Here is a 16,664-nt window from a genome sequence, read left to right as displayed (position 1 = left end):
ATGCGAATGCCTGTTCTCACTTTCATGTGACATTGTAAATTAGAAGCGGGCAGCATTATCTCCCGTAAATGTAACCAAACTTGTTTGTCTTAGTGATTGGCTGAACAAGAAGTAGGACTGAGTGGACTTGCATGAGGTGAATTGAAAAATACTATTTTATCTCTTTTACAGTGCAAATATTTGTAATAAAAATAATATAAAGTGAGCACTGTACACTTTGTATTCTGTGTTGTATATCTGTATCTATCTATCTCCTCTTGCCATGAGTTGCTGCTTTATGAATTAAATGAAATTTTTGATTCTTAGTCTTCATGCAGATAATATGTAAATGTATGATGTTTTATAGCTACTAGATCAGCCTAAGTATGAGGACAACCTGTACATGTATCTTTACTTTGTCATCTTTATCATATTCGGATCATTCTTCACCTTGAACCTTTTCATTGGTGTCATCATAGACAACTTCAATCAACAAAAAAAGAAGATAAGTATTTCAAGTATTTATTTACTGCTTTAAGAGTGAACAAGGTATATGTCAAGGTTCCTCCCCCACTCTGAACTCTAGGGTACAGATGTGGGGACCTGCATGAAAAACCTCCTAAGCTTATCTTTACCAGCTTAGGTCAAAACTTCCCCAAGGTACAAAATATTACACCCGTTGTCCTTGGATTGGCCGCTACCACCACCAAACTAATACTGGTTACTGGGGAAGAGCTGTTTGGACACATCTGTCCCCCCAAAATACTTCCCAAACCTTGCACCCCACTTCCTGGACAAGGTTTGGTAAAAAGCCTCACCAATTTGCCTAGGTGACTACAGACCCAGACCCTTGGATCTTAAGAACAATGAACAATCCTCCCAACACTTGCACCCCCCCTTTTCCTGGGAAATGTTGGATAAAAAGCCTCACCAATTTGCATAGGTGACCACAGACCCAAACCCTTGGATCTGAGAACAATGAAAAAGCATTCAGTTTTCTTACAAGAAGACTTTTAATAAAAATAGAAGTAAATAGAAATAAAGAAATCCCCCCTGTAAAATCAGGATGGTAGATATCTTACAGGGTAATTAGATTCAAAAACATAGAGAATCCCTCTAGGCAAAACCCTAAGTTACAAAAAAGATACACAGACAGAAATAGTTATTCTATTCAGCACAATTCTTTTCTCAGCCATTTAAAGAAATCATAATCTAACACATACCTAGCTAGATTACTTACTAAAAGTTCTAAGACTCCATTCCTGGTCTATCCCCGGCAGAAACCAGCATATAGACAGACACACAGACCCTTTGTTTCTCTCCCTCCTCCCAGCTTTTGAAAGTATCTTGTCTCCTCATTGGTCATTTTGGTCAGGTGCCAGCGAGGTTACCTTTAGCTTCTTAACCCTTTACAGGTGAGAGGAGCTTTCCCCTGGCCAGGAGGGATTTCAAAGGGGTTTACCCTTCCCTTTATATTTATGACAGTATAATAAAAGCTACAAATCCCCAAGTCTATTTCCATTCTAGACATTCCTTACAGTGAACCAGTGACTTATTCTGTGTAAAGATGATGAACACACAATTTATTTCAAGTATCTAAATAAATTCACCTCTGCCTGATCCTATTTTTGTAATGAAAAAATCTGCTGTCGTGGATCTGACTGCAACATCATAATTTTCAGCACTTTGACTTCACTGCAAGAAGTCAAGAGAAGGCAGGAAACAATAAGCCCTTGTTTAATACAAATATGTTCACAGAAATTTCACTTCTATTTTTAGTGTGCTAAGTCTATCAGAGCTAGCGTGGGTTATGCCTCCTCAGGCTGGAAATTACACCTTCCAGCTCCAGTGTAGACATACCCACAAAATAAAACACAAAAAACAAGGAAGCAATTACAAATCCAGTTCTACAAGCCTTTATAAGAATAAGTCCCATCAATTCCAACAGGACTAATCACAGGAGTAAAGCTTATTAAGGATCGTTAGTAATGAGCCATATGATTCTGACCTGTTCAATTATAGGAAATGGGAGGAACTTGTAAACCCTATTTAATCCTCCTTTAATTTATAGTTCATTGGAAAGGTAAAAAAAAAGTAAGAAATAATGGGAATTTTTTTTTCTGAATCTGTTGAACTTTCAAGTAATTTTAAAATAATTTAATTAAAAATAATTGGAGGCCCTAGGATCGTTAGTATGGTAATTCTTCAGGTGTCTGATGGAACTAGCAGCCTGAGTATCATCTTAAATGTCTGTGTTTGCTGTGAAAATCCTTTGGCTTCAGCTGCGGCCACTCTAATCAGTTAATGAGATACAACATTTCCATTCTACTCCCAAGTGAGTCTAAGGCAAAACTCAGCTGTGAATGAACATCTCTAAACAGTCAGCATTTCTCTTCAGAATAACTGCAGACCAACCTGCAGCTTCTTCAGACACTTCAAGGGGCAAATGCCATGACTTGAGGCTTAAATTTCCAGTTTAGTAGACACTGACAGCCTAACTTTAACACTGAACTTCCATTTAATTGTGTCCATAATCAACTAACACAAATGTTAGAATGCTGAAAACATCCACAAATCAAATAGTCAGATATTTGAAAGGTAACATTTGTCCCTGCAAAATGGAGGCTAATGTGAAAAACAAATAACAGGACTTGAAAGTCTTAGGCTTTGTCTACCCTACAGACTTCTACAAATGTAGCTATGTCAGTCGAGGATGTGAAGAGGTGTGATCCCTAACCAACAAAGCTCTGCTGGCAGAAGTCCTTTGTACAGACTCAGTTACACCAGCAAAACTGCACTTTTACTGGAGTAGCTTGTTTCACTCCAGGGCACTAGTTTTGCCATACCAGTATAAAGCGCAGCTTTACTGATATAGGTGCATCACACTAGAAGCACTTTGCTGGTATAAAGAACAGGAGTACTTGTGGCACCTTAGAGACCAACAAATTTATTAGAGCCTAAGCTTTCGTGGGCTACAGCCCACTTCATCAGACGCATAGAATGAAACATATATATATATATATATACACACACACACACAAATTGGAAGTTACCATACAAACTGTGAGAGGCTAATTAGTTAAGATGAGCTATTATCAGCAGAAGAAAAAAGCTTTTGTAGTGATAATCAAGATGGCCCCTTTAGACAGTTGAGGACAAGAAGGTGTGAGGATACTTAATTTAAGGAAGTAGATTTAATATGTATAGGTTTCAGAGTAACAGCCGTGTTAGTCTGTATTCGCAAAAAGAAAAGGAGGACTTGCGGCACCTTAGAGACTAACCAATTTATTAGAGCATAAGCTTTCGTGAGCTACAGCTCACTTCATCAGATGCATATCGTGGAAACTGCAGCAGACTTTATATATACACAGAGAATATGAACCAATACCTCCTCTATATATAAAGTCTGCTGCAGTTTCCACGATATGCATCTGATGAAGTGAGCTGTAGCTCACGAAAGCTTATGCTCTAATAAATTGGTTAGTCTCTAAGGTGCCACAAGTACTCCTTTTCTTTTTGCGAATACAGACTAACACGGCTGTTACTCTGAAACCTGTCATTATGCAAGGCACTGCATTTAGCCATATGGAGTGGAAATCTATCAACTGCATGAAAAAACTTGTACAGATACAGACAGACATCATCTTCCTTTCCAAATGCAAACAGATGGACATCGTACCAAAAGGACTGAAGGTAAAAAATCCGTTACAATCTACATACCACACAGACGATGCTGACAGCTTGTGCCACACGCTCTCAAAGAAACTGCGGAATCACCTGATCAACATCCTCTACAGCAAACAGGGAAAGATTAAGAATGAGCTCTCAAAAATGGATACTCTCATAAAAAACCAACCTTCCACACAAGCTTCCTCGTGGCTAGATTTTACTAAAACTAGACAAGCCATTTACAACGCACACTTTGCTTCTCTACAAAAGAAAAAGGACACTAAACTTTCTAAACTACTACATGCTACAAGGGGCCACAGCAATGGTTCCCTCAACCCACCTAGCAATATTGTTAACCTATCCAACTATACTCTCAGCCCAGCAGAAGCAGCTGTTCTATCTCGGGGCCTCTCCTTCTGCCCCTCCACCCCCACGAACATGATACAGTTCTGTGGTGACCTAGAATCCTATTTTTGACGTCTCCGACTCAAGGAATATTTCCAAAATACCTCGGAACAGCATACTAATCCACAGAGGTCTCCCTACCAACACTACAGAAAGAGGGATTCTAGGTGGACTCCTCCTGAAGGTCGAAACAGCAGACTGGACTTCTACATAGAGTGCTTCCGCCGACGTGCACGGGCTGAAATTGTGGAAAAGCAGCATCACTTGCCCCATAACCTCAGCCATGCGGAACGCAATGCCATCCACAGCCTCAGAAACAACTCTGACATCATAATCAAAAAGGCTGACAAAGGAGGTGCTGTTGTCATCATGAATAGGTCGGAATATGAACAAGAGGCTGCTCGGCAGCTCTCCAACACGAGTTTCTACAAGCCATTACCCTCTGATCCCACTGAGAGTTACCAAAAGCAACTACAGCATTTGCTCAAGAAACTTCCTGAAAAAGCACAAGATCAAATCTGCACAGACACACCCCTGGAACCCCGACCTGGGATATTCTATCTATTACTCAAGATCCATAAACCTGGAAATCCTGGGCGCCCCATCATCTCAGGCATTGGCACCCTGACAGCAGGATTGTCTGGCTATGTAGACTCCCTCCTCAGGCCCTACGCTACCAGCACTCCCAGCTACCTTCGAGACACCACTGACTTCCTGAGGAAACTTCAATCCATCGGTGATCTTCCTGATAACACCATCCTGGCCACTATGGATGTAGAAGCCCTCTACACCAACATTCCACACAAAGATGGACTACAAGCCGTCAAGAACACTATCCCCGATAATGTCACGGCTAACCTGGTGGCTGAACTTTGTGACTTTGTCCTTACCCATAACTACTTCACATTTGGGGACAATGTATACCTTCAGATCAGCGGCACTGCTATGGGTACCCGCATGGCCCCACAGTATGCCAACATTTTTATGGCTGATTTAGAACAACGCTTCCTCAGCTCTCGTCCCCTAAAGCCCCTACTCTACTTGCGCTATATTGATGACATCTTCATCATTTGGACCCATGGAAAAGAAGCCCTTGAGGAATTCCACCATGATTTCAACAATTTCCATCCCACCACCAACCTCAGCCTGGTCCAGTCCACACAAGAGATCCACTTCCTGGACACTACAGTGCTAATAAACAATGGTCACATAAACACCACCCTATACCGGAAACCTACTGACCGTTATTCCTACCTGCATGCCTCCAGCTTTCACCCTGACCACACCACACGATCCATCGTCTACAGCCAAGCTCTGCGATACAACCGCATTTGCTCCAACCCCTCAGACAGAGACAAACACCTACAAGATCTCTGTCAAGCTTTCTTACAACTACAATACCCACCTGCAGAAGTAAAGAAACAGATTGATAGAGCCAGAAGAGTTCCCAGAAGTTACCTACTACAGGACAGGCCTAACAAAGAAAATAACAGAACGCCACTAGCCGTCACCTTCAGCCCCCAACTAAAACCCCTCCAACGCATTATTAAGGATCTGCAACCTATCCTAAAGGATGACCCAACACTCTCACAAATCTTGGGAGACAGGCCAGTCCTTGCCTACAGACAGCCCCGCAACCTGAAGCAAATACTCACCAACAACCACATACCACACAACAGAACCACTAACCCAGGAACTTATCCTTGCAACAAAGCCCGTTGCCAATTGTGCCCACATATCTATTCAGGGGACACCATCACAGGGCCTAATAACATCAGCCACACTATCAGAGGCTCGTTCACCTGCACATCCACCAATGTGATATATGCCATCATGTGCCAGCAATGCCCCTCTGCCATGTACATTGGTCAAACTGGACAGTCTCTACGTAAAAGAATAAATGGACACAAATCAGATGTCAAGAATTATAACATTCATAAACCAGTCGGAGAACACTTCAATCTCTCTGGTCACGCAGACATGAAGGTCGCTATCTTAAAACAAAAAAACTTCAAATCCAGACTCCAGCGAGAAACTGCTGAATTGGAATTCATTTGCAAATTGGATACTATTAATTTAGGCTTAAATAGAGACTTGGAGTGGCTAAGTCATTATGCAAGGTAGCCTGTTTCCTCTTGTTTTTTCCTACCCCCCCCCCCCGATGTTCTGGTTTAACTTGGGTTTTAACTTGAAGAGTGGTCAGTTTGGATGAGCTATTACCAGCAGGAGAGTGAGTTTGTGTGTGTATGGGGGTGGGGGGGATGTGAGAAAACCTGGATTTGTGCAGGAAATAGCCCAACTTGATTGTCATGCACATTGTGTAAAGAGTTGTCACTTTGGATGGGCTATCACCAGCAGGAGAGTGAATTTGTGTGGGGGGGTGGAGGGTGAGAAAACCTGGATTTGTGCTGGAAATGGCCCACCTGATGATCACTTTAGATAAGCTATTACCAGCAGGACAGTGGGGTGGGAGGAGGTATTGGTTCATATTCTCTGTGTATATATAAAGTCTGCTGCAGTTTCCACGATATGCATCTGATGAAGTGAGCTGTAACTCACGAAAGCTTATGCTCTAATAAATTGGTTAGTCTCTAAGGTGCCACAAGTCCTCCTTTTCTTAATATGTATAATGATCCAGCAGCCACTCCTAGTCTCTATTCAAACCCAAGTTAATGGTATCTAGTTTGCATATGAATTCAAGCTCAGCAGTTTCTCCTTGGAGACTGTTTTTGAAGCTTTTCTGTATTCTTATACAAGCAAAGCACTCCTAATGTAGACAAACCCTTAAAATGGATAGGGGCTTCAGTTTGTTTGGATTTTTTTTTTGTTCATGTCTTCCTGTGACAGGTCCCCCTCAGTATCACTCCGTTTTGCTTGTTTCTTAAACTATGATCCCAGTGGTGACCTGCATCCACGCTGTGCCTGGAACAGTTCAGGAATGAGGCAGAGTATGGTTCAAAGATGGTTTTGTGCCACCATTAAGCCCCACAGTCCTGGAGCCAGCCAGGAAGAGGCTAGTGCAGTGATTCTCAAACTTTCGTATTGGTGACCCCTTTCACAAGCTTCTGAGTGAGACCCCCTTTATAAATTAAAAACACTTTTTTATATTTAATATTATAAATGCTGGAGGCGAAGTGGGGCTTGGGTGTGGAGGCTGACAGCTCACGACCCCCCATGTAATAACCTCATGACCCCCCTGAGGGGTCGCAACCCCCAGTTTAAGAATCCCTGGGCTAGTGCTTGGCACAAATTAGAACAACCTCGGAGATGCCCTAATTTATACCTGGCTCCCTGTCACCTGAAGAATCATTCCAGCAGTCAGAGACTGTGAGGGCACAGAAATGCCCTAGCCATGCCCCTTTCCTGCAGACACATGCTCAGTGTCAGGGACTGGGAACAGGTCAGAGCAGAAAGTGCTATGGTGGTCTTATGTTACTGGGGAGAAGGGAGAGGTGGTTTTGCAAACACTGGAGAAATCTTCCAACTACCAGTGAAAGCAATCATTGGGATATACTTTGTGCTGACAGAGCTGTTCAATAACACTCGTATGATACCTGAAAATGGCCCTTTTAGTATATAAATCAAATGTAAACTCAAATGTCCATCACTAAATTATATAGTGACATACAATAGTTAGAGGTTATGTCTGCAAACATAGTTGTAACCAGTTTTGATCTCATTTACTTACTTTGGAGGTCAAGATATATTTATGACAGAAGAACAGAAGAAATACTACAATGCAATGAAAAAACTGGGGTCCAAGAAACCACAAAAACCTATACCTAGGCCAGTGGTAAGAGTCCCTTTATTTTCATGCCTCCTGCATTAAATACCCATTTTAAAACATGGTTTTAAGGTTTCATAGCCCCTCCCACAAGTTGTGGCCCAAGCCTCCGCCCTGTTGCTTGCTCCTTGGGAGTGGCTTCTCCCCTCTCCTCACATGGGTTGGGTCCTGGATTCTTTTTCTGACACCCAGTGCCTCCACCCAAGGTGACGCCACATTGTGTCTGAGACACAAGGGGTGCAGTCCCTTGAGAAAATGAATAATGCTACTAACAGACAAGGAGTATAAATCCCAATGCACAAGAAACAATATATAACAACTGAAAGTTCAGCAAAGGAACGACACACCCAAAAATAACAGTGTAACAAAGCGGGACTTTACTGGAAACAGGAAAATAAGAACAAGGGAGGAAAGGTTTAGGGTTAACTAGTAAGTACTAAACATTAACAAATCAACTAGTTTCCTACCTTGCAACACTCACAACTCTTCTCATCCCCAGCTCCCTCCCTAGCACTCCCCATATATATGGTATGCTGAGGAGGAGTCCAGAGATGAGTGCTGCAGTGCTGTGAATGTTAGCCAGCTTAAACAAAAAAGGGCCCCTTACTTCACCCTTGGGTGGAGCAGTCTTCTCCTGGCTGCTACCAGCCTCACTGGCTTCCTGGTGTTGGCTGGCTCTCGGTAGCCAGTACCGGGTCGGATCTCTGCCACTCTGGACACTGGTATCCACAGAGCTTGAATGGCCTGATCCATGCAACTTTCCCAAAGTTCTCCCTTTGTGGGGAGAGGGAGTTAATCAGTCACCCTGTGAGCTGTTCTGCTTCTCTCTCTGAGTCTTACAGCTCTCAAGCTCGAAACTAAAGCTAGTCTATTCTCTGGACATGTTTTGGGAGCTGGCAAACTCCAAGTGGGGATTACAGCTTTAAGTACCATATATATTTGGTAGAGGGAACCAGTTTTTTCTATTATTTTCATTAAAGAGGTAGAATTTTCTCCTTGTCCCTATTTTTATTTTTTTAGCGTTAGCTTATTTGAATAACTTGGGCTGTTCTCATATTTTCTTTAAGAACATATACATTGGACATATGAAATGGGGGATTCCCTAGATACCTGGGCTAAGTTTCATGATGCACTACATAACTGAGCTGAGTCCCAGGGCAGCTGCAGTCAATTCTGGCTGCTTATTGCTATCCTGGAGGGAGAGGGGATCTTTCCTAACCTTGACTTCCTGGTCTTCTCACTCCAGAAGACCTTTGCAGGAAATGGGGATGCACTGGCCCTTACTGGGAGTTCCATAAAGACCTGCAATCAGGGAGAGTGATAGTGGCAACTTGGTGGGCTTTGAAGACAAAGACAGAGGGGAGCAGATCCTAGTCACCTCGGATCTCAAAGACAACTAAGGAGGGCCTGTCAGGGAGTGTGGGAAGAGATGAAACTGTGTTCATAGAGGTTCAATTTCCATGAGGCTAAATCTTTATGTGAGCTACTTGACGTCATGAGCCAGATACTGTATTGCTTGATTAACTGTTCCACTGAACCCCTACAACTTTTGGAAAATAATACTTACTGCAAGCATGGGGGGTAGCCATGTTAGCGTGTATCCACAAAAACAACAAGGAGTCCAGTGGCACCTTAAAGACTAACAGATTTATTTGGGCATAAGGTTTTGTGGGTAAAAAGTGGTTTTTTACCCATGAAAGCTTATGCCCAAATAAATCTGTTAGTCTTTAAGGTGCCACCGGAATACTTATAGCAGAAGCTATCCACTATAGCAAATTAAATAATAGTCGAACTGGAAGGATGTATAAAGTCATCAAACTAAGTAATGCATAACACTGGGTGATGGAACCAGTAAGTAAGGGATATAACCTTAACCATCCAACTAAGTCAGTGAGTACAATCAGTGAAGGACAGTTACGCAGAACAGAGGCTGGGAGATAACATTTCCTGTTCCTGGAGCACAGACTGATGAAAAAGGTGGCCTTTGACTTGACTACTCTTTGTTCCTCACATCGTCATCACCCCTCCAGCCAACAGTGATTCCCTTCTTGCTCACCTCTGACAACTTGTTCAGCCACAAGTCAGAAGAGGGGGAAAGGATAAGTTACCCTCTGGGTTCTGAAGGTGGATCAGTTTACCCACTCCTGTTCTACAGAGCTAATTCCTGCCAAGCTACAGAGAATTGCTTTCCCCAGATTTGCAATTTGTAAAGAAAAACATATTTTCAAACTATAAATAGTATTTGTTTTTGTTTTTACAGAACAAATTCCAAGGCATGGTCTTTGATTTTGTAACAAAACAAGTATTTGACATCAGCATCATGATTCTTATCTGCCTTAACATGGTCACCATGATGATAGAAACAGATGACCAGAGTGATGAAATGGAAACTATTTTACACAGGATAAACCTGGTATTCATTGTCCTTTTCACTGGAGAATGTGTCCTGAAATTGATTTCACTCCGTTATTACTACTTCACCATAGGCTGGAACATTTTTGATTTTGTGGTTGTCATTCTTTCCATCGTGGGTAAGAACAATTCACTTTCATGAAGGGGGTATGTGAACAGAAAGTGAACATTTCCTTTAATGATTTTATGATGCTTTACATATGGCTTTGTCATTTGCTACATGGCCTACAATCAAATTTAGATAGCAATTCTTCATTTTTCATTTTTATAGTACAATGTACATAAAATGATGCATACAAGAGTATTTTTTCCAATCTGATTTGGTTTATTGTAATTTGAAATGTCAGAATCTGCATTCATGAGCAAAACTGAGGAGTATGTGAGCAAGGAGGGATTTTTTTAAATCATCATGTAGGCTAAATATTTAGAGTTCAGTTAGCTAAAAGGCAGTGAATCTCAATAGTGCAATTTGTGAGAGTTCACGACACTTCAAGGTGTTGTGGAATTGTTTTTGCAGATTTTCTGACAGACCTCATAGGGTATGTCTTCCCTGCAGTGAAAAACCCGGAGATGACCTGTACCAGCTGACCTAGGCTCAGAGGGCTTGGGCTAAGGGGGTTGTTTAATTGTGGTGTAGACATTTGGGCTCAGGCTCCCGCCCAAGTTCTAGGACCTTCTCACCTAACAGAATTCTACAGTCCGGGCTGCAGCCTGAGCCCAAACATCTACACCGCAATTAGATAGCCCCCTAGCCTGAGTCAGCTGGCACGGGCCAGCAGTGGGTGAATAATTGCAGCTTAGACATACCCATAAAGGCTTTGTTGAGCACTCTGCAGAGCCTGAGGTACAGATTCCAACAACTTGCATGAGCTTACCCTACTTTTCATCTAATTATTACTGTTTGATATAAAAGGCTTGTAGGAGACTGAGTTGCAAGAACTAATGCACTCAGAGAGAAATTCCAGTTTCTAGGCTTCCTGATGAGTAGATGCAAAATCTAGATGGGAGCAAGCTACCTTTGCTGGAAGCAACCCTCTTTCTCTCACTCATTTCCCTTTTCCTGCGGGGTATCTTTACTTTGGTATAATCTGTACAGAAGGAAACCACAGTGTCGCAGCCTCCAATGTAACGTTTTCGCAATTAAATAAAACAGTTCATGTGACACTAATGCTATTATCAGTCTTCACTGGAAAGAAGATGTTAACTTTCAGCATTTAAAATAAAGAACTTATTGTTCTGATTTTTTCTGAGACAGCAATAAATATTTCCACAAATAATGAGTTAATATACTTTAAAAGCTGCTATTGTATTATTTACTTTACAATGTGAATTTTTTGTTTTAACAGGTATGTTTCTAGCTAAGGTGATTGAAAAATATTTTGTGTCCCCTACCTTGTTCAGAGTTATCCGACTCGCCAGAATTGGTCGAATCCTGCGTCTCATTAAGGGAGCTAAAGGGATCCGTACTTTGCTTTTTGCTTTGATGATGTCTCTTCCTGCTTTGTTTAACATTGGTCTCCTGCTTTTCCTGGTCATGTTTATCTATGCTATATTTGGAATGTCCAACTTTGCCTACGTTAAGAGGGAAGCTGGGATTGATGACATGTTCAACTTTGAAACTTTTGGCAACAGCATGATCTGCCTATTTCAAATTACCACATCAGCTGGTTGGGATGGTTTGTTAGCACCAATTCTGAACAGTGGAGAACCAGACTGTGACCCTTACAAAGATCACCCAGGAAGCTCTGTTAAAGGAGACTGTGGTAACCCTTCAGTTGGGATTTTCTTTTTTGTCAGTTATATTATCATCTCATTTCTAGTTGTAGTAAACATGTATATTGCTGTTATTTTGGAGAACTTCAGTGTTGCTACAGAAGAAAGTGCCGAGCCCTTGAGTGAGGATGACTTTGAGATGTTCTATGAGGTTTGGGAAAAGTTTGATCCAGATGCAACCCAGTTTATAGAATACAGTAAACTATCTGATTTTGCAGCTTCATTGGATCCTCCCCTTCTTATAGCAAAACCAAACAAAGTTCAGCTTATTGCAATGGATCTGCCCATGGTAAGTGGTGACAGAATTCACTGTCTTGACATCTTGTTTGCTTTTACAAAGCGTGTTTTGGGAGAAAGTGATGAGATGGATGCACTTCGAATACAAATGGAAGACCGGTTTATGGCAGCCAATCCTTCTAAAGTCTCCTATGAGCCAATTACAACTACATTAAAAAGAAAACAAGAGGAGGTTTCTGCTACTGTTATTCAGCGTGCTTACAGATGTTATATTTTAAAGCAAAAAGTTAAAAAAGTCTCCTGTGTGTATAACAAAGATAAAACCAAAGGGGATGGCCTACCTGTCAAAGATATGATTACTGATAAACTCAATGAAAACTCCACTCCAGAAAAAACATATGAGAGCTCCTCTACAACCTCTCCACCTTCCTATGATAGTGTTACAAAGCCAGACAAAGAGAAATATGAAAAAGATAAAGTAGAAAAAGACTATAAAAGTAAAAATGTTAGGCAAAGTAAATAAAAAAATTAAGAATGCTGTTTCTGTGACAAATTGTTTACAGCCTTTGAAAGATGTATTTGTGTCAACAGGACTCCTGTAGGAGGTTTATGCCAAACTGACAGTTTTTACATACATACATATATATATTATATGTGTATATATACTCAAGGTCAGTGCCTATAACAAGACAGTGATCCCTCGTCATCAACCTGTGACTTTGTAAAACAGGGTAACAACCTTGACAAGAGGTTACTGTTTTCACTACAGCTGACACTGCTGAAGAGGAGACACACAGTGGCTACAGTCTGTAGGGACCATGAAAGGCGTGCAAAGCTATAATTTTTGTGGGTTTTAACATACCACAAAATATTTAGTACAGTAACTGTATCCACTGTTTGTAATTCAACTGCCACATTTGCCATATTTTTACAAAATTGGTTTTCGTGAATTTATTGTTTTTTAATTCACAGGTTGTTTACTATTATATGTGACTATTTTTGTAAATGGGTTTTATGTTGGGGAAAGAGGGTTTGAGGACCAGGTGTTCTGCTCTCTAATTCTCTATAATGTACAGACAGAAGTGATTTGCATAAAGGCATGCTGCACTTATAAATCATGCATGGGAAAAAATGACATCACACAAAACAGAGTTTTAATTACTTCCACATTTCAGGGTGGATCTAAAATTTGAGGTGTTTTAACTATTTGTGTTGTCGCATCCAGACAAATCTTTATGTGCCTGCAAAGTCTCCTGTAATTTACAAGAATTTAGAAATGGATTATTTTAATCCAAGTCATTAAATATCAGCAAGTGCAAACTTCATCCCAAATTCCAGTCACATAGTCTTTGTTTTTGTTAAATGTTCCACAGAAAAAAATATTGTATGGAATCTGCCCTTGAAAAGTGACTTCACCAAAACAAGTCACTTGTTTAGAAGTTCTACTTTATTCTGACGGATTGTTTTTGTATCTTCTTCTCTCAGTAAGGCTGACATCTAATAGGTCAATAAAATGCCCTCTGTTATGTAAATACTTATTTTACACAGTTGTGCATATTTGAGCATACAAATAAGTGGTCATGACACAGTACTTTGTATCAAATAAGTGCCACAGTATATTTAGTTTGCAAACTTTCAACAGGTAATCTATTGTATTCTGTACCATTATAGATAGTTTGGAGGGGATCACTGATGCATGTTAATATTGCCTTTGCTGCTGTATTTTGCTCCGTCTACTGTTCAGAGTTCTTCACTGTAGGAAGCCATATGTCAGTGGTAAAGTGAATTAAATTGTTCAAACAGACCTCATTCCTTCATATCATTAAGCAATAGTTTGCAGCTATTTACCAGCTTCTTTAGTTTTGCATTTTAAATGGTTACTATTTGGTGTAAAGCCAGACTGTATAGGACCTACTACAAACTGTTTAACCTGTTGAAAATGTGGTTAGCATATATAAATAATGTAAAAATAAACCATATTGCTTGGCAGCATTTTTGTACATAAGAAAACTGTCATCAGGTTCAAGTAATTGTTTCTTAAGTTATTTTCCATAGTCACTTGTTTATTTTCTATCCATGGTAAATTTCAATGGAGAACTTCACAATGAAAGAAATAAAGAAAATAGTGAGTATTAATATTATATTTGAAAACATTTCAATGTGAAATATTTTGGGTAAAGCTGGAAACCAAGTTTATTTGCTTCCAAATAGTTATAGCTGGTGAGTGGAAGTGGAGGGGGGATGTTTGAATTTCTAGCACTGCTTGCACCAGAAGTTTTGAGAGTCTTATTGTTCATGGAATCCTTGCTGTGTTTCCAGTGTTTGTTTACATAGATTATACTTCATCTTTTTGATTCATGCTGCACTAGAACTCTTCTAAACACAATATGGGACCCACAATATTTTCCGGGAATACAATGGCACACTTGTATAATCAAGATCAGGACATTTTGTGTTTCATACACAAGCTAAAGTTAAAGGTAGACTCTTTTACTAAAGCTTTTGACTTGTAATGTGTTGGTGGACTGCATGCAGGAAATTGCTGTTACCTTAAAGAACGTAAACTACGTTATAATCGAGCCAAAAAATAAAGATTTCATTTTTATTGTATTTCCTTTCTTTGTGCTTTTATTGTTTAAAGAAAAGAGAGGGACTGATACTGACAAGGACTGCTCAGATTTAAATGTGTCCATCTTCACACGTCGTAAAAATATTTTGCACAAGTAGTAAATCAAACAAATGTACGTTTAAAGAAAGTTTAATGCAGCGTTCACCAGTAAATAAGTTACCTTCTATGGCTGCTACATTGCTGAAGCTCTGTGGACCTCCACTACTTGATAGCCAACAGATTTAACAAGGACAGCACAAAGCACCTACTTCACCCCACAGCCTTCTTTCTGCCAAATTTCAAGTACATATTCCAAAGTACGAAAATGGTTCAAAGAAACATTTTTTTATTTGGCCAAATTGCCTTGTTTTTCCCTAACTTCATTCATGGAGATGGCTGGACTGCTTTTACTGAAACTTTAAAAAACCCAAAACAACACAAGGAAGAGATGTTAGAAAATTTTAAGTTAAACAAATATGTTTGGCAAAGGTATAATCTTAGTACCCCCCTTAATGTGGATGTGTCCATAATACCCTGCTTCTGGCATTATCTAATTAGTATAAACATGCTTTGTATTTGTCTATACCTTATGTATTGATATGAAAATGATAATGTAGAGTAGTAGAGTTTGCTACCTGGTAGTGATGTTCCTACATTCCAGATCAGGCACTCTTATCTATCCTTGGAAGGTTTTAATTTCTAGATGCTTCCCTCTTCTCCATTTATAGTCTTATTTCCAGAGAACAAGTTCCCATGACAGCAAGACTAACGAACAGGCAAATGAAAGTGCAATTTAAAAATGATTTTAATGTAACTGAACAAAGCCTGTAGTACAATCCTTAGGGTGGATCAGTTGAGATACAGAATAACCATTAACAGTTAATACATTCTTCTTTCCTCATTCTTTCCCACTAAGAACTTGGAACTGGTGGGACCTCATCATCTGATCACCCAAAAAGGAGACGGTGTTTATAAAGTCATAATCTATACTGCAGCAACCAAACTCGGCAGAAGCAAAGATGTCTAACCTACAATTTCTGGCAAAGTCTTAGGCATACAAATAAACTATTATTTTACAAAGTTCCTCTAATGAGGACCTTAGCCCAGAAGACCTGATCTTGAACAGAAGAGGGATTTTAAACTATATAGTGAATTTACTCCACTCAGTAGGATTCCAAAAATGTAATGAATTTAGTACTTGTGAGAGAAGCCATCTAAAAAATGTTCTCCCTATACCTACAAGCCAGCAGCACCAAATGATCAACGGCTTCAAAACTGCTGAGAAGTCAATAATAAATAATACCACTTAACTCATATAGCATTTTTACTATTGTGATGGTTATCCTTATAGAAGGCGGTAACCTATCGTCGTCACCATTTCTGTCCCATTCCCTAGCCTGATTTGAAAATTAGCACTGGCAGCAGTAGGATGTTGCTAGTAGGCTCCACTACCACTTTCTCAGAGATTTTCCTCATGAGTGGATATCAAGCCCTTACGTCTCTATTTAAACCAAATATAATATGTCTGAGTGTCCAAAGATCACCTCAGAGAAGTCTGTGGTACTCTGGTTCATTAGAGGTGTTGTGTGGGTAACAGAAAGTTTTCCAATATGATGAGAATCAGCAATGTCTGAGATGGCCTGGAGTGATCATTTTTCAAACAAAAAATTCAACAGAATCCCTTTGGCACGCAGCTGCGAGTGGAGAGAAACAGCTAAATTGATTAATGATGTAGATCCCCATCTTTGGAAGGGAACGTCAGCCTTTCATGCGGAGATATCAAATACTACTCAAAGA

General features: G+C 40.2%; 1 protein-coding gene across 9 annotated transcripts in view; it reads left to right on the top strand.

The window, feature by feature from the left end:
- The window catches only part of LOC140895597 (sodium channel protein type 2 subunit alpha), a 119,918-nt gene extending 105,049 nt beyond the window's left edge, over positions 1-14,869 (top strand). For 7 of the 9 annotated variants that reach the window (XM_078847952.1, XM_073305675.2, XM_073305676.2 and 4 more), the window contains 4 exons: positions 347-484; positions 7,742-7,846; positions 10,098-10,368; positions 11,596-14,869. In XM_078847952.1, coding sequence (XP_078704078.1) covers positions 347-484; positions 7,742-7,846; positions 10,098-10,368; positions 11,596-12,782 — 1,701 coding nt within the window. In that variant the 3' untranslated portion in view covers positions 12,783-14,869. The remainder of the gene's footprint in view (positions 1-346; positions 485-7,741; positions 7,847-10,097; positions 10,369-11,595) is intronic. The other 2 variants (XM_073305677.2, XM_073305679.2) reach the window with 2 other exon arrangements.
- The last annotated feature ends 1,795 nt before the right edge of the window (positions 14,870-16,664 follow it).

The sequence above is a fragment of the Lepidochelys kempii genome, chromosome 11 (assembly GCF_965140285.1).
Source record: "Lepidochelys kempii isolate rLepKem1 chromosome 11, rLepKem1.hap1, whole genome shotgun sequence".
NCBI classification, from domain to species: domain Eukaryota; kingdom Metazoa; phylum Chordata; order Testudines; family Cheloniidae; genus Lepidochelys; species Lepidochelys kempii.
The sequence above is the reverse complement of the archived record's forward strand: the minus strand, read 5'-3'. Positions and strand labels throughout refer to the sequence as shown.